General features: G+C 40.9%; 3 protein-coding genes and 1 non-coding gene across 8 annotated transcripts in view; 1 reads left to right on the forward strand and 3 right to left on the reverse strand.

The window, feature by feature from the left end:
• The window catches only part of LOC115745188 (tetrapyrrole-binding protein, chloroplastic), a 23,921-nt gene extending 14,933 nt beyond the window's left edge, over window positions 1-8,988 (forward strand). For all 3 annotated transcript variants that reach the window (XM_048284395.1, XM_048284393.1, XM_048284391.1), the window contains one exon: window positions 8,028-8,988. In XM_048284395.1, coding sequence (XP_048140352.1) covers window positions 8,036-8,875 — 840 coding nt within the window. In that variant the 5' untranslated portion in view covers window positions 8,028-8,035 and the 3' untranslated portion in view covers window positions 8,876-8,988. The remainder of the gene's footprint in view (window positions 1-8,027) is intronic.
• The window catches only part of LOC115745191 (calmodulin-like protein 3), a 25,664-nt gene continuing 7,952 nt past the window's right edge, over window positions 395-18,106 (reverse strand). Inside the window, exons 1-2 of one of the 2 annotated variants that reach the window (XM_048284447.1) lie at window positions 7,838-7,855; window positions 395-1,941 (exon numbers count right to left, since the gene is read on the reverse strand). In XM_048284447.1, the coding sequence (XP_048140404.1) occupies window positions 1,278-1,925 (648 nt within the window). In that variant the 5' untranslated portion in view covers window positions 1,926-1,941; window positions 7,838-7,855 and the 3' untranslated portion in view covers window positions 395-1,277. Of the gene's footprint in view, window positions 1,943-7,837; window positions 7,856-18,106 lie in introns of those variants that run through there. The other variant, XM_048284443.1, reaches the window with a different exon arrangement.
• On the reverse strand, window positions 6,461-6,532 carry TRNAT-UGU. The gene has a single exon. It is a non-coding gene; the product is annotated as a tRNA-Thr (tRNA).
• LOC115745316 lies at window positions 9,735-16,346 on the reverse strand. Of its 2 annotated transcripts, none has more exons than XM_030680803.2 (12): window positions 16,190-16,346; window positions 14,700-14,776; window positions 14,414-14,489; window positions 14,252-14,324; window positions 14,095-14,146; window positions 13,335-13,396; window positions 12,499-12,562; window positions 12,323-12,380; window positions 12,152-12,238; window positions 11,492-11,585; window positions 11,014-11,118; window positions 9,735-10,055 (listed from the first exon to the last, which is right to left on the reverse strand). In XM_030680803.2, exons 1-11 carry the CDS (start codon window positions 16,270-16,272, stop codon window positions 11,026-11,028), a joined length of 819 nt encoding a protein of 272 aa, XP_030536663.1. In that variant the 5' UTR covers window positions 16,273-16,346; the 3' UTR covers window positions 9,735-10,055; window positions 11,014-11,025. The 2 variants fall into 2 exon arrangements, with proteins under 2 accessions (XP_030536663.1, XP_030536662.1); XM_030680802.2 differs by having other exon boundaries at window positions 10,031-10,395; window positions 16,190-16,344.

Here is an 18,106-nt window from a genome sequence, read left to right on the forward strand (position 1 = left end):
GGTATGTAATCAAATACTTCAGTTAGTTTCATTAAATTTGAGTAATGGAAAATGTTGATGTGACTCCTTTTTTTTTATAATTTTTCTTGTCTATGTGGCCATTATGTTGATAAAGAGTGCAAGAATGGCCAAAGTGATTCTGGGATCAAGGTGCTTACATTGGTGGCCTTGCCACTTTAATTTCTCCGAGCGTTCATTAAAACATCTGGAAACTGATGGAAGTGAAATCTGTCCATGTTCTTTTTACTTCACATTGTGCCACTACATTGAAGTCTAGTGTTGTCTTTCGCAATTTCAGTTCTTTTCTTTGGCTTGTTGCAATCATTTAGCCATAAACCAGCAGGATTTCTTCGACACACTGACCATTCATATGTTCATCGTTTGCCTGTCAGACCATTGTCGCGACCGCCTCTAGGAACTTGACAAGCTGCTGTCGTTCATGCTTTCACTATTTCATCTCTATATCATGTTGCTGATTGCCCTAAGGCAGAACACATGGGTATTGTCACTCTGTCTCGGTTGCATTGACGTTGTCAAATCTTAGGTATTGTATACTTATAATGTTCATAGTAAGAGCTCAATCCAAGCCAATATACGAGAGTGAAAGGGACAAAAAGTTAAAGGGGTTGGGGAGGGTAAGGAGACGACTTTGGAATGATGCAGTTTCATAGTTTCTGTCCGTATTTCAGATCGAAGTCCTTGCACATAAGCGAAGCTTAAGTAAAACACGAAGTGCATTTTCCCTTCGTTTGTCCGTATCTTGTCAGTTCCTTTTTGGTGAAAGTAGCGAAGTAAATTTGCTGGTTTCCTTCCACCAGATGTCTTTTCCCCAAGGGAAACAAAAAGAAGGGAGTTTTCATGACAATCAACGACAATGGGGATATCAAAAAGCAACCATACAAGAGACCCATGAACTCATGAATCTCGATCATCCACATCCATGTTTTCCGACTTTGCCGTGCCTCCATCGTGCGCCATTTGATTAGATCTCCATCCACACGATCTGTTCGTATCGACCACGCGAGAGATCCACACGTGCATTGCACCTCGAATTACTTGATCCAAGTGGTTAGCGGCGGCGGCGGAGGAGACTCCGGAACCCCCTCTCGCACGTGCCTGCCGCCCAATCCTTTCAAATTCAATCTCTCCCCTCCTTTCCTTTCCCCTCCCTCACACATCCACCAACCATGGAAATGGAAAATATATACAACTTCATGAAAATTTTAAAGAAGAAAAGAGAGAGAAGGATAAAAAAGAAGAAAGAGAAGGTACGTGGGTCAACTCAAAGCGCTAAAGCCACCACCTTTCATCATTTGCTTGAACTCCTTGTAGTCGACCATCCCATCGCCGTCGGCGTCCACCTTCATGATCATCCTCTTGCAATCCTCCAGCGTCCTCCCTTGCTTCAACCCGAGAGAGGCCAACACCGACCTCAACTCGTCCACGGTGATGAACCCATCCCCATTCTGATCGAACACGTTGAAGGCCTCCCTCAAGTCCTCCTCCTCGTCGCGCTCGTCCATGATGGACCGGTACAGCGCGCCGAACTCGTCGATGTCGACGCAGCCGTCGCCGTCGACGTCGATCTTGGCGATCATCTCCCCGAGCTCCTTGCCGGGGATGTAGATGCCGAGGTTCTGGAGCGAGTCGCCGAGCTCCTTCTCGGTGATCCGGCCGTCGCCGTTGCGGTCGAACATCTGGAAGACGCGCTTGAGCTCGGCGGGGTCCATCCGGGACTTGTGGAAGGAGAGGGAGCGCGGCAAGGAGGGAGGGGGCGGCGGGGACGGTGTCGGTGTCGGGTCGGCGAGGAGAGGGAACCAAGAAGGAGGGAGGTAGATCCTGAGCTTCTTGGGGACCAAATAGAGGGACCAAGCGTGGAGGAGGCTGTAAAGGAGGGAAATCCTTGTGATTATGGTTGGCATCATGGCTTGGGCTTTGGCTTCTTTGTTGTCCTCTTGGTTCGTTTGGTTGGTTGTCTTTGAATTGTGTGGTGATTGTTTGGGGAGTGACGAGAAAATCTTGGGGGGGAGACGAGAAACTTTGCGACTTCTTCAAATAGAAAGTGGGGGAGGGAGTTCAGTGTTTATATAACAAATTTCATGATCATACGTCATCAATGTATGGTGAGTTCTCACGCGTTTTGGTAATAATAATAATAATAATAATAATAATAATAATAATTTATTATTATTAGTAGTAGTTGTAGTTTAATTGTTTTTTTTTTTATGGGTGTCGTCGAACTTCAAAGACGCGTTGTTATAATTGCTGTTGTTGGGCGATGGGAGAGACCTTGCTGGATGGCAACCTTGTCTTAATTATATTTCTCTGTTGTAAAATAATGTGCAAATGGAGGAGAAATGGGACCGTTGATAACGGATCTGAACTTTAACGCTCTTTTTTCCTTTTTCTTTTTCTTTTTTGCTTTTTTTTTTTTTAAGTTATGATGATGGGTATTCGAGTACTCGTGTAGCTCTCTCTTTAAGCGCGGTAGTTCCTGTCTTCGTGCACGCAAAGTAATTGCTAGAGTGCGCAAACTCGAGCACTCGAAAGACGGTCGCGTTCTAGTTTAGGAATGTGGCGATTCAAACTCGAATTTAGAAAATACGCTTGTCACGTAGATAGCTTAAGAGAATTTATCTGAATCTGTATTGTTATTATAATTATTATATAAAGTAAATATTTCGAATCGGTTAATTATTTGGGTCAAAACAAATACTCTGATTTTTGTACTTTTCCGTAAAGTTGAAAGAGAGACCCGTTGTCCAATTTCTTTGGCCCACTTCTTTTTGTGAGAAAGAGGAGACAAAGAGACAGGACACGCCAGAATCGTGGGAGCAGGCCGGACGATAGCGACCGTCCGATTGGATCTTCCCCCCCAACGGCTACTGCCGCGTGATTTGTGGGTTCGCGACACGTGGCGTCTCTAGGGGGCGTGGGGCATGTTTCGTGCTCGCTGGCACTTTCTGATTGGACTGCCTGCTGTGGTGACCTCGCGAAGGAATGAATGAGACTCGTCGAAGTTGTGACGGTGAGGACGGCTTTAAAAACGTGGAACGCCTCCGTCGGTTCCCGATCTAGCGGCGAAATGCATGATCGCATTCATCAGACGTGTTGCTCGGGTGAGGGTGTTTACGGTTGAGATGTACTCAGCTCGTGGCGGATCGAGTCGTAGAGAAATTGCCAAGAAAATTGTCCAAAATATTCTAAATATATTGTGAGCGAGGGCCGCGACATTCTCGCTAGATTGGGGCGAGGGCATCGTGGCCCTTGCAAGCCACCCCCTGCCCAGATGTGGCTAGGGCATCCCTTGCCCAGATTTGGGCGACCACGGCCATTGTCGAGGCTTTGACGATTACATGTTTCTAAATTGCATAAAAGTTTCAAGTCCTTGAGATCAAAACTCACATAAGATCAACAACATCTAGCTCTCTGCTCTACCAACAATTTACACTATCTGACATGATAGTGAAACGGTCATAGCATCATCACAAGCCGCATAGATCAAGCGGACCTCAACAGTGGTATCTTCTCTAACTAGGAGCCTATCCAAGCTCGTAATGCTTTTAATTAAGCCAAAATGTTGCGTACCTGAAATGTACAGTTCTTAGGCAAGCGACGACACAAGCCATTCCTTGGTTTTCTAAGTTGCATTCATGAGTCTTAGGATAGAAGTAAAGCACCGATGATCATATAAAGAATCTCAATAAGTGTGATCCGAGAGTACAACATTAGGTATTTCATCGAGGATGCCGGAGTCGCAGGCTCTAGCATCCGAAGCTACGGTGCTTTCTAAGCAAGAACATTCATATCCGTGTTTGCACATGGGACTCGGTCTAATCAAAAGGCTAATAAATAATACTAAAATGTACACAGATCCCTATCTCAAACACTGCATTAGCTAACATTTCCTCTTAAACTTCCAATGGATAGAATGACTAATTACTTTGATGCTTTCTCTTCACTTGATTCCACCCCTCACATCATACTATATACAAAAACTCAGCTGACTGTCACTTCATCTCCCTCCATTTAACAAATGTGCTAATCCCAGAAAAGCAAACGAAACCCTAGAAATTCTTCACTTCTCATTGAGATCCAAAACCACCTTTTTTTATCATTTTCTTTTCCCCCCTTTTACTGATGCAGTCAAGTGATGAATTAACAAAGGGGTCAGCTGAAACTGTTGACTTGGCCCGGCTGGACAGGGAGCAAAACTAAACAGTTCTAATCACTCGACTAGGTCTGGCCTTGTCTGGACGCAACTTGGTCAATGCTTTACGTGGGGTGTCCAGCATCTTGGAGTACTTACTTAGTGTGGTGTCATCATGTGCAGCATTGATTAAGACAAGGCAAGCTCAGTCCTTTTATAATTTAACGTGGGGAGATGCTAGTTATTCGCGACACGTCCGAATTATAATATGAGGCGAAGGGAGTGATCGATGAGCAGTGGTGGGGTTGACCAGGCGACTGGAAAGAGTTTATGTTCCACACGGGAGAGACAAAGCAGGGGTTGAGTTGAGTCCAGCTCCAGCCAGTGTGCTTATTGCGCCGCACACCTGTCTCCATCTCTGCATGAGCTGTGATCTCTCTGCTGTTTAACCTCCCTCCAATTGCGCCCCCCCCCCTTTCTACCAAGGCCCTCAAACGAGAAACCCTAGACAGGTTTTTCAACTTTAGGATATAATCGCTTTACGTGTTCTGGAATTAATAGGATTCAGCCATGAGATCTGTGAGAGACACTCTACTGTCCACCTATTTTGTAACGATGCCAAGTTTGGTTGCTAGGGTTATTGCAATTTGCCCCGTTGGATTTCGGTTTTTGCGAATTGGAGCCCCTTGGATTCTTTAAATTGGTTTCGACGTGTCCCTGGCGTTGGCTCCAACAAAATTCTCCGAGCTCCAACCGTGTGATGACATGTAGATTGTTATGAAAATACGAATCGGTCGTGTAAGTATATACATATAAGAGCAGAAGGGCGACCCGAATATATTGCACTTAAGAGCATGTGTTCCAATGTCCTCGCGAGAGTTTGATCGAAGTCAATGCTTGAGACGCATCAGAAATGTAGTACTGAATCTGTTTTAGTGCGCTCTCTCTCCCCCACTTGTAATCACGTGGTCAGAGCTGCGAGCAAGACTCGATTGGAGTCAAGGGGCACATTGGAATCAATTCCAAAGAGTCGGTAGAATCCAAAAAACTTTGGGGACTAGGTGTGATCTAGCCCAACTTTTACATGGAAAATATCTTCCTTGACTGTAGGAGAATTCGAAAATGTTACTGGAAATGGGGTGGAACACTGACTTGGATAGAATGTGAATAACATCCGAGCCATAAAATGCCAACCTAGTATTTCTCAAAGTCAAACTCACCGCATTGCGTCCAAACCTCTTATAATGTCTTGCCGATTCGATAAGACAAGATGACAATCTTCCACATCCCACTGTGGCAATGTTATATTACCAAAGCAGGCGGCGCATAGAAAGCTGTTTCTCCTGGATTCGGACTCACAACCATCCTCTTCAGCACGCGGTGATACTTAAATCGACTCGGGTGACTCGTTAGAGAAACCAATAATCGAACTTCTTGGATTGTGTAATGATTTCTAGCTAGAAATAAGAAGGATTACATTTATCTCCGTTCCTAACTGGAGGACACCCCTAATTGCTAGCGAATGACAATTTACGAACATCGTTCACGTGCAAACTCAACAAGGTATCAATACGGGTGATGTCTACAATCTCAACCCACCGGTCACAAGAGTGGTTGGAGGAAAGCAATGGATGAAAAATTGGTCAAGAAAAAGAAAGAATTGGCATAATTATGACGAGGCAAGTTTTAATCTTAACTCAAGCAACTGACAAGCACATTGCAAGAGCAGCAGTCCGATGGCTATACTACTCTATCGATGGTCTTAGATCAGGTTGTTGGGCCGGATTGACTGGGCTATAATTGAGACCAGTAAGCCCATTGGCTTACAATAGATTGGCATAATGAGCCCAATGGGCCAAGGCATGACTGATCAATAGCAGCCGGCCTACAGTAGCTGATGTGGACGAAAATTTTCTTCTTTTCCCTAATCCAAAACAGAATCGATCTTCAGATTTTCATGTCGGAGCTGAGTATATGTTGTCTCAAGATTGTTGTTGCTATGGCGACGGCTTTCAGTAGATAAAACGGTCCTCTTGGTAAACGTGTTCGGATTCCTCGCTCGAGACCTGAATTCAAATCATCACATCATGTTCATTTTCTCGGACAATCTCCGGAGCTTATAGACCTATGTATTTCTGGCAATTAATTGATGGCCCCGGAACACGGAGGATGACTAAGATTATCGATCCAATGTTAAATAAGCCTTCGTCACTTTATTGTCAGCAAAAGCTATATCTACATTCACAGTAGATAAGTATCAATAATGAAATAAATAAAAATAAGTGAGTGGAGGAGAGTGAAGTAGTTGACTGCCCCCACGCAGGATCGAACTACGGACCTTCAGTTTACAAGACTGACGCTCTACCACTGAGCTATAGGGGCATGTCGCCATTGCCGTCCATACTTTTACAATATGAATAGTTTAAAACAATATTGATCTGGTTACTTGGAGTTCATTTTGATGAACCAAATTGAGTGTATCAAAAAAATTTCTTATTTAGATTTAAAGAGATCAGATGTGGTCGGTTTCCAAATGGGACGATTTTTTGTCTAAAATCGAAAACCAACGCTATGACTCCCAATAAATAGGCAGAGTTCTCATTTCTACCCAAGAACCAGTCTGTTTTATGTCTTCGATAAAAATAAAAAAAATCAAATTCTTATGATGAAATGAAAACAATCGTTGGTCTGGTGGTTTTGTTGTCGATTCTTCGTGTTAAAAAGACCGTGGTTCAATTCAAGATCGAAGCACAAGCACTTCAAAAAGAATTTGCTCTCTCGGGATCTATTTGCTCGCTTTGGCCCTAAGTGTTTGTTCCCGAAAATCAAGCACTCCGCAAGTCTCCGAAACTTCTCTCTCGCAAGTTCAACGGTGGGCTTATATGAAATAATTTTGTGATTAACTAGTATCTGTTTTGCAGCTTCTCTCTTCCAATTTAGAGTTAGATTTAGATTTGCATGCTCTTCTTTTTCGATCTAGAAATAGATCTAGGATATACATGGCCTTATTTGTGCTCTTTCAACCTATTTGCGTTGTTGTTATTTCTCTACGATGATGGTGATGGAGATATCGAACCTAGGTGCGCATCCCCTTTTGGCAAAGCGGTAGCTATTAGAGAGGAAAATCTCGGCGTATGCTCATCACCGATGAGACGAGTTTCAATGATCGGCCGTTGGTTGTGCTGCGATGCTTGGACAAATCTATTCTTGTGGAATGAGCGAGTATCTGAAGGCTTTACTAAGTTGATTTATTTTGCATTTTTTGAACTGGAGTGTAACTCTTTAGGATTGGTTTTGTCTTGAAGTTATATATCTCCCTTTTATGTGAAATGAAATTTTCTTTCCAACCAAAAAAAAAAAATTCTTAATGAATGAAAAGAGATTTCTTCTTTCTTTCTTTCTTTCTTTCTTTCTTTCCTAAAAGTCCAATTCCTCAGCGAATAATAAATAATATGAACACAAATCTAAATCTTCAATTCCTTTGTACCCCAAATTTACTCGAGCGTCTCCTTGGGAAATTTTAGAATTGGAAACTCTCGTTTGGTGGGATTTCACGAATTCCATTATTCGCACTCTAATATTACTTATTCGCAGTCATATAATGATTTATGAATTTCTAAATTGACATTTTGATTTACAATTAATTGTCTTCCAAGTCATGAATATTTGCATAAGGAAGACAAAACAATTGAGAGAGAGAGAGAGAGAGAGAGAGATCTAGCCTCACCCTAATGTAACCAATCAAAATCCTCCCTGAAATTGCTCCTGATGAGCCTTTTTCTTCCCCCCCACCTTCCCTCTCTCTTCCTTCTTATCTTCCTCTCCACTTCCCACCCTCCTTATCATTTCATTACAATACTCATATCTCTCTCTCTCTTCCATTGTATGGCGACGAATTCTCTAAACCCTCTCCGCCACCAACACCGCCACCACCACCGCCTCAGACGCCGCAACTCCCTAGACTCCCCCTCCTCCTCTCTCTTCCTCAAACCCACCACCACCACTGCACAATCTCTCTCCTCCCACTCGCTTTCCATCAACACCACCACCACCACCACCTTTTCTCTCTCCCCCACCACCGACGCCGCCACCTCCACCACCCCTCCCCCCTCCTCCACCTCCCTCGACCTCCTCGAGCGCCACCTCGCCGCCAGGGACTTCCGCCAGGCCGACGAGGAGACCCGCCGCCTCCTCATCGCCCTGGCCGGCGACGCTGCCCTCAAGCGCGGGTACGTCTTCTTCTCCGAGGTCCAATTCATTGCCGCCCCCGACCTCAAGACGATCGACGACCTGTGGCGCCGCCACAGCGACGGCCGCTTCGGTTACAGCGTCCAGAAACGGCTGTGGGACAAGGCCAAGAGGGACTTCACGAGGTTCTTCATCAAGGTCGGGTGGATGAAGAAGCTGGACACGGAGGTTGAGCAGTACAATTACAGGTCATTCCCGACCGAGTTCGTGTGGGAGCTGAAGGAGGACACTCCCGAGGGTCACTTGCCACTCACCAATGCCCTGAGAGGGACTCAGCTGCTCAACAACATCCTCACTCACCCTGCTTTCGCCGACATGGAAGAAGGAGGAGAAGAAGCGGCAGCAGCAGCAGAAGCGCAAGAACAACAAGCCGATTCACCAATCAAGAACGGCGGGTTGTTGAAGGGCTTGAAGGACAAGAACGCCTCCTCGAAGCCACAACCCAAAACGGTGTTCAAACCAGACTACAGCTTCTGATCTTGTTTCAGGATTATTGTTACTGATTAATCAATCAATCTTGATGAAATCAGCACAGACATAATTGGTACATTGTTGATTCAATTGGTCCTTCCCTTTTCTGAATATTCTGCCATCTTTTCGTCTTTTTGGGGTTTCCCATCATTATGACTTTGTCATTGGCATCGCCATGTTGCTGTCTGAGTTGGGCCAAGTGGGTGTGATATGGAAAAGGTAATGGTTACAGAAACAGGGCATGGGGACAAGTCAAACAGCGGAATGTAATCAAGTGTTCTTTTCTGTGGGACAACGGGGACAAAAGCAGGGGCCGGACGTTTTGTTCTTTTGATTGTCTTCTTTTACAAGGATTAATAATTAATATTAACACGTGTCGATTTTGGTTTTCCTTTTACATTGTTTTTCACTGGAGATACTAAGGAGTATCGTGGGACTCGGAGAAATGCGATTGGCATTCACATCCCCGAAACATTATATAATCCCAGTTCAAGCCATGCCCTTTATCATCATGCACGAAGCAAGAGCAGCACATTAGAATAGAGAGGAGCAGCACATTAGAGTAGAGAGAAAAAATTTCCTACTCAAGAACGTTAGGCTAAAGGGATTGGGAGGATCGAGTCGAAGAGTATCAATTTTGGGATTCGATCTTCATAAGCACCGCACAATTGTACATACAAAAGAAGAGTGAGCCCCCCAAAAAAAAGGAGTGAGGCAATAACTCCCCCAGTAAAGTAATTAATTGACCATATTATAGATAGATATATATATATACAAGAATACATAAATTTAATTAATCCAGTAGCTCCAAAAGCATGATATGGTCTCTGGAGGAACAAATTTAGATGTTAAGAAGTACAGAAGATTTCGTCACGATCGTACTCTCAATTTTATACGTAATTTTGCAATCCCATTTGTTGTTCGATTTACATCGGTTTCGTGAGAACGATTAATTTTGCAGATCGTATGCATGTCGTGGAACTATAACAAGTGGTAAGCAGAATTTCATTCTCAATTTCATCAGAAGAAAACCTAGTGATTGTTCTTCTTTTCTTTCTTTTTTGTTTTTGTGGTGTGCACTTCATTATCATTATTTTTTTTTTCCCTCTTCCATGGTCGATCTTCCCCATAATGAAGTGAACAAGACATTTGCATGACTCCTTTTATAGAGGGAGAGATTCCAATTCTGTGAAGCAGCAGAATGCTAAAACTTAATTGTGCTATAAAATATGCATGCAAAACAGAGATGTTCTAACTCATGTTCCTTCTTAACAGCCTTCCAACGCGAAGAGAGCATCCAAAAATGCCAAAATTTGAAGATCTACATTATTACGACACAAACATGCACTACCACAACTAATCTTGATTTGCGACCGAAGCAGAGCATTTCAACTATACGTGTCAGACGGCCAAAAGAGAAATTCTAGGTGTCAGAACTCAGCCCTTCAAAAATGAGACCTGCGTTGCTGCTAGCATGTTCAATGCCCCACGTGGTGTCGAAGAAACTCTGAAATTCATCGCATTTCCTGAATGAAATTCGAAATATCAGTGACAGCGACTATCTTTTGAACAACTGCATAGGCAATCAATGATGGCTGCAAACCATGCCATCACACGATTTTTTCAAGACATATTCCCCAACTTTCATTTGAACTTACTTGGACAAGAAATAGTCCATTTGGAAGCATCGTACAGGCCAGGGGAACACAGATGCATGTATATGTCTTCATGAAGAACAGGACGTTGTGACAGCATGACTATCATTAGCGCTAAATCTTTGTGGAAGATGAGCAGAGAGAGTGGAATAAGCACGTGCATATGCAGACGGGTCTCCAGTCACCTTAAGACTTGCATCTACCATGGGACGATTCACATGCAAACGGGGCACAAAGAAAACAAAATCCTTTTGTATACCTTTTGTGAATGCATGAGAAGTCATCAATTGTTGAATATGTTAGACGCTCAAATCCTCATTAATACACCACAACTGCTTCAAGATAGGATTAATAGAGATAGACAAGTTGTTTCCTATGTGCAGAAGACAAGGTTATGGCTTACTTCATTATTCATACCATTCTACAGGCAGTTACATCACATGTTATACAAAAAAATTCATGGCGGAAGATGATGATGTCAGAACTTACCAAGCAATTATACTAAGCACACGGGCAGAGTCTCCTAGTATGCCGATGCGAACCCTCACATGAAAGCACTGATTGTCTTTGGGTATACAAGCAAGCTCCTGGATTCTGGAATTAATGGAAAACTCAGTACGCTTGCAACGTTTGTCATCACAATTCTGTCTATGTAAAAGTACACATCTACGCGTACTAATTTCATGTCCAGAGCATTACCGAATCCTGTAACGACACAAGGTCCCGAGCCCAACTTCCCATAGGTGATGCCAAAAATAAAATATCCAAGTGATGACCTAGGTGTCAAAATATCTACTTATGTATCACTACGCAATGTCCTTCCCAGCAGGACATGGAGCATTACAAATTTACCATATTGTCAAGGCTGTCCTCCACACACAGGCTAATTCAATGCACACATGACCATAAAGACATGGGTTGCTAGAAGCTAAAAGCCCATTCCAGTAGCTGCATTAAAAAATCGTACCAGATGTCTAGGCGCATCATCAGCAACTTCAGCAGGTTGATCTCCTCCGATGCTTGCCAAACAAGCTCCTTTACAGCTCAGATATTTCTGCATACTGTTGGAAGAAAAATGAAATAAGAAACCACGAGTAGATTGCCACAGAACTCAAATCATCTATTGAACCCAATCATGTTTTAAGTCCACCTATGGTGTCAAATTGAAAACAGATGTTGAATAGGAGTAAGGAAAAAATCCACTTTCTCTTTCAAAGCCCAAGAACAGAAGGACAAGCAGCATTGTCTAGCATATCTACTTTGAAACCCATCACCCATCTTGTTACATAATCAAAACATATGGAAAGATGATGATTCAGTTAGAACTGAATCATGAATAAAAGCGAAGCACGTAAAACTCCAATCACCCAGAAATTAATGGTCCTTTGCCACAAACAAATAAAAGTGATGAAGACACTAGCAGAAAAGGTCAACAAAAAATTAAAAGTAAGGGAAAGCTTAAAAACAGATCCAAAAATGAATTATGTTCCTGATTTGATGAAAGCAACTATGTTTACCATCCAATGCAGCAGAACACCAGGAGGGGAAAAGAACTCAGTTATGAAGGAAGAATCAAGCAAGCGTCATTACAAACAGAAAAGAAAAGGGATAACTTAAGTTAACTTACATTTCACATTGGTTCAGAAGCGCGAGCTTATTTGGGACACATGACTGCCCAATTGACCTGCAGACTGAATCGCAGGACTCACCTTGCCTAAAGGATGGAATAAGAAATCAAAACGAATAGGTCCCTCCACAAATTACTTGGATGAGTAGAAAGATTACTGAAAATGCTTACCTTCCCACAACGACATTAATACCAGTCAGTCCAGCTTCTAAAGTCTTGCTGCTAAACCCTATTCCAGTTTCAATTGTAAAGCAGTCTTAATATTTGGAAATAACAGCATCTATGCATGAGCAATCTTCTGATGCTTTTACCAGATAGATCTTTGCCCTGGGTACTTTGTAACATACCTGAAGAATTTGCAGGCAGGGAGAAGCAATGATGGAATTCGCTAAGATAAGCATTTTCATGAACCTGGAGTAGTAAGATCATTTAGATATTACATTAACTATTTACAGAACTTAAATTCAGGTGTTCAATAACAATTACGAAGGAATCAGAGTTATAAGCAAGTATGAGTACTACACAGACAACATGAAAGAGAGATACAATGACTCATCTTAACAATGTACACATTGCTTGTCCCTCAAAACTTAATATGCTAATATTTGCGCTGAAACTCTTTGTTACATTAATCCTCTAGATTGCATATCCGTATTATCACCACCAAGTAATCCATTAACAACAAATATAATAGCTAGCAGTCACCATAATCTGACATCATATGTTACAAATAAGAAAAGTGGACGGTGGCTAGTGGGACTTTAGATGGTTAAGGCTTGAAAAGAAGCATAAACAAACAACCGTATTTACAAGAAAATACGGGGCTATGAAGCGCATAAAACATGAATACAGCAAAAAATCACAAAAACTCAAACTCCATACATGTCCAACAATGAGGGCATGCAGATTTCCAGTGATCACATCCTCAATAAAGATAATGGCCCACATGACGTACTTTTCAATATTTATACTGCAGTTCTTTTTCCGTGAAGCACTCCTGATATGCAGTTACAAAACTAAACATCTAATACAAAGATCAACTTTATGACCTCATAGCAGGAAAGCAACCCAATTATATACTTGAATATAGAGGGAAAAGACAGGCATTTACTCCAAAATATCAAACAACAACAATATCCTTTAAAAGGAGAATCATTAACTCTCGTCAAAATGATTTGCTTACCACACTTTCGGAATTGTGACGACATCTCCCAGTGCAGAAATCAAATATGCTGCCGTAAGTACCTGTCACATGTAAATTTGGTTCAGTATCATCCATCCAAGACTTAAAGGAAGCTGTCTTATTTTAAAAGGAAAACCGCATTTTTGCACTAGCATATTCTGCAAGTACATGACTTTCAAATTAAAACCGACTACTATCCAGATGCCAAATAACGGGTGTTAAATGCACATGTTGACCCTCATTTGAAGGTGCTCCATGATATATGCCACAGAAATTTCTTTCATACAAATGAAATCATCAAACCTTGAGATGTTATAGATAACACCGTGGAACGTACTAAAAGCATCTTGTGAGAAGCACATGCATTAGAAGAAACTAGAAGATGCAGGCAAAGGATATCGACAAAACAAATCAATAAAAAAAAAAATCCCTCAATGTGTAAGACTTCAACTTTTTCTTGACACACACCAAAAAAATAAAAATAAAATAGGTTTGTCAAAATTGATGTGAAACTCGACATTATATACCATTCTTAGTTAATCAGTTACATTGAATCAATATATGCTCAAGATTGCAGAAAACAAGGCCGTGAAAAACAGAATAAAAAATAAGATGGACCATAGTAGAAATGAATAATTTGCTAACAAGTTAGATTACTCTAAATACATAGTATACATCTGATATACTTTAGATACAGACTATTATGAAGATGAAGAAGAAGACTTCGCGATAAGTTTTCCATTGATTAAGTAATATGTACCTGCTGTAGCAGGCTTGGCTATTTTTACTTTGAGCACTTCATCCTTCTGAGTCTGCAAACCACATTGATAACAAAGCTATAGATTTCTGAACATCTTCCTAGATAGAAAGCAAAACCAAAAGATAACTAAGCACAAAAGGAGCATAGACGAACATACCCTAGTTGGGTTCAGGCAGCATGACACGCAATATTCATACGAGGTGCAACATTGTGAAAAGAGATTGCACCCACTACAAAAGAGAAAAATAGAAATTTTATCACAATTCATGCGCAAGTGTATGCAGTCAAAACAAAAGTCTAATCAGCATTAACAACTCACTAACAAGAGAATTTCTCTCCATTTTCTGGACAGCAGCGAGTCTGTGGATCTAGGGAAAAAGCATCACATACATGGCCTGCAACTCACATAACCATTTAGAATGTTGAAACTGGTAAAAGAAAGCAAAATGTAAATTCTAACTGCATGCACAAAATCATGGCTGCTATGACTTGTTGTTGGCATCAATCAAGTATCTCAAGGAAAATTAGTAGTGAAAGAGATTCAGGGCAATAAGTTCATGAAAATACGACAGCGGCGAAGAAGATCAGAAACGACAAAGGCTCACCATTATCATCGGAAAGCAAAAGTCTCCCTTGGACCGTGTTTCTACAAATGCGCCTCTCAAGGAAGCCTGTATCTTTCCTGCAAGGCAGAATTTTGCACTAAGATAGGATATCACAGATACATGTGAAATTGCCGCACGGTAAAGTTCCCCAAACAAACATATATAGCACATAGTAGTCATTAGATCATCTCAAAATTTCTAAAAATTAGAGAAAGCAGAGAGAAGCCAGCGTTCATCAGTTGAATGTGTCATTATTTCCCAGCAGAATAAAACACAGAGACCATTCAGGAAAGCATTATGTAACAATATCGTCCACCAAGCACTTCAATACCATAATCTTTATCCTGACGAGCCCATGTGAATGAGGAACTTCATTTTCTTTCAGCCTAGAGATATTCCCCTCAACTTATCCTTGTGCACAGATCCTTCCTCCTGTAGAGTCCTTCATCATTACCATACGAATACACACATATATCATTCTTCTTGTCTACAAGATTCTAGCTGTTAAGAGCTCAAAACATACTGTGTCTTATCTGTCTTATACTTGTGTCTAGGCTGAGGAAATAACTTCTTGTACGAGATCAGGTTTGCAGTGAACTGACAAATAGCCGGGTCCAGAAAATCCACTACCAAAAATTAAAGACCCTTGAATACTGCTATAGAAAATGGAAAATACACAAAAGTAATCAGACAAATATTCCAAATGACAGGAGAAACTTATCCACTGGAATGACGATCAAAACCACAATAGAAGCTCAAAAGCCAGACAAGCCATGAAGTTCTTCAGTGTGTGGATATATACTTATCTATCTCTGTCACCTAAATCAGGAGCATGTTCAGATAACCAACCACCACTGGCATAAAACTTCATCAGTTAAGGGAAAGAGTACTCAGGCACAGTCTAGGCGCCCGATTTAGTTACGAACTCCGAATTAGATAAGTCGCCGAAGAAAATGGGGATTACAATAATGGGTGGCTCTTGCAAATTTACACCAAATGCTAATGCCGGGCTTATTCAGGATGAGCAATGCTAGGGATACACAGAAAAAAAACAGTCCACAAATTTGGTTTAAGAAGGAATGCGTGTGAAGCAAGCACTCGACAAGAGATTGTCATGTGACTCGTATCATTATTTAAACCAATTTGTGCAAAGTCTTTGTGTCTCTAGCATCATTAATGTACGAAATCATTTCCCATGATTCTTGTTTCTGGTGGACAGAGAACTAATGGTTATGTCCTAATTCCACATTTATGTGAGAGATATGGTAAATTCAACGAGAGATGAACAGCCAACTCAAACAAACCGAACTCTCCAAATCTTGAAAGCCTCAAAAAATGAACTTTCACGTTTCTTTGCTACAAGACAGGGGGAGGCAATTAGCCATATATGCATAGCAGAATTGGTTTTCCTAGTTTTCTTCGATTCTCGAATCCAATGTTGGGAGACACAAAGCTATCAACTTAATCGTGAAAGAGGAATGGAAATTTACCGGATTGCCAAAATTCTTGAGGAAAGGTGAAAGACAAGCAGATGCGAGATCACCCACGCCAAGTTCCACCAAGATCTCCTCATTCTCGTCCTGGGATTCTCAGGAAGTCATCGCCATCTCTGTCTCTGTCTCTGTCTCTGTCTCTGTCTCTCTTCCTTTGAAGTCTGTGTTAGCATCGCCATCGATCAGGAATCTGGATTTGGGCCTGGGCTGTCAAGCACAGATTTTTGCTCTAATTTTTATCAGATACAGTAACATCTTTTTTTTTTTTTTTTTACCTAAGTAAAGTTTTTAAATTGCTTCGTTTGAATTCTGAGACGTAAAATTTCAAAGTATTCTCTGAAATAAAAGGAATAAAAATATTTTCTCTTAACTTAAGGGGTGATGATGGGAAAGGTAGAGTTCATGTCATACTCGAATGACTACCGTCGAGTGGGGTTGTACAGTAGTATCCCACGCCTGGAGTGAATTATCGAAGTTTCGGTTCTTGCATCGTCGACCTATGCTTCGCATGACGTCTTTGAACCGACTTGTCGGCGATGTATCCTGGTTCAAACATGCCATGCGTTGCCATCTCTCTCTCTCTCTCTCTCTCTCTTCCTTTGTGTTAGCATTGCCAACGATCGGGAATCAGGATTTGGGCCTGGGCCTGGGCTATCAAGCCCAGATTTTTGCTGGAATTTTTATCAGACACAATAACATCTTTTTAAAGAAAAATGATACTGATATTATTCAGTGGGTGACTCGATGACACGTGTGAGAAGTCAGGTAAATTTGATTTATAACAACTGAATTTCCCTGAAGTTTGCTTTACAATTAAGTTAATGAATTTCGGTTTTAATTGTCAAATGCACGAAATAATCATTTTCTTCCTCAAAATTTTGGTAATTGCCAATATTCGATTAATTTCTCCATCAAATGAAAAACTTTAAAAAAAGGAAAGATAAACTTAAAATCCATAAAATGAAAAACTTGAAAAAAAAAATGGTAAAGTGGAATATGGGCATGGTTGCCCGGAGGATAATAATTTGTCCGAACCCTTCTCCTTAAATACTTTGCGTCATTCGTTTTAATCCTTTAATTTTTAAAAAAATTCACTCAATATAATTCTTTTTTTAAAATGTAACCGTAATTTCTGTCAACCTAATTGTTAGATTTGTCATGCATGCCTTCACGTAGCTTCCATACTATAAATCTCCCTCTGTGATTAGAGCACAAAAGGAAAATAACTTGATAGACAATATCATTATTTTGACCAGTAAAGAAAGACCATTGAAAAAGAATAATTCTTGCTACATGTCAAGAGTGTGCTCTTTTGCTAATAAAAAGTGCAAATAAAACATTTAAAACACAAGGATAGAAAATACATGGATCAACACAAAGACTAGGACATATTTTTTTCTTCGGGAAAAAGCCACAAAAAACTCCAAACTATATCCATTATAATACATTTACCCAAAAAAAAAATTTTGTGTCACAAAAAACCTCAAACTTTTAAACTTATAGTAGTGTGACACATTTACCCCAAACTTTTATTTGTGACACTAAAAATCCTAAATTGTTATCCGTGTGACACATTTACCTCAAAATTTAGAGCAAACATGTCACAAGCCTACACGTTTGTGATTTTTTGTGTCACAAAAAGATAATTTGGGGTAAATATGCACATTGATGTAAGTTTGAATTTTTTTGTGTCATAAAAAAATGTTTGGGGTAAATATATCATACGAGTACAAGTTTGGAATTTTTGGTGTCACAAAAAAAGAGTTTATGATAAATGTGTCACAGTATGTATAGTTTGGAGTTTTTGGTGGTATTTTCCCTTTTTCTTCTGACGTCTCTCATCAACACACTGTATAAAAATGGCGAAAAGTGTGCTCACTTTTTTTAAGCTAACTTTTTTTTTTTCCAAACTAC

This window comes from Rhodamnia argentea, chromosome 1, assembly GCF_020921035.1.
Source record: "Rhodamnia argentea isolate NSW1041297 chromosome 1, ASM2092103v1, whole genome shotgun sequence".
In the NCBI taxonomy this organism is placed as follows: domain Eukaryota; kingdom Viridiplantae; phylum Streptophyta; class Magnoliopsida; order Myrtales; family Myrtaceae; genus Rhodamnia; species Rhodamnia argentea.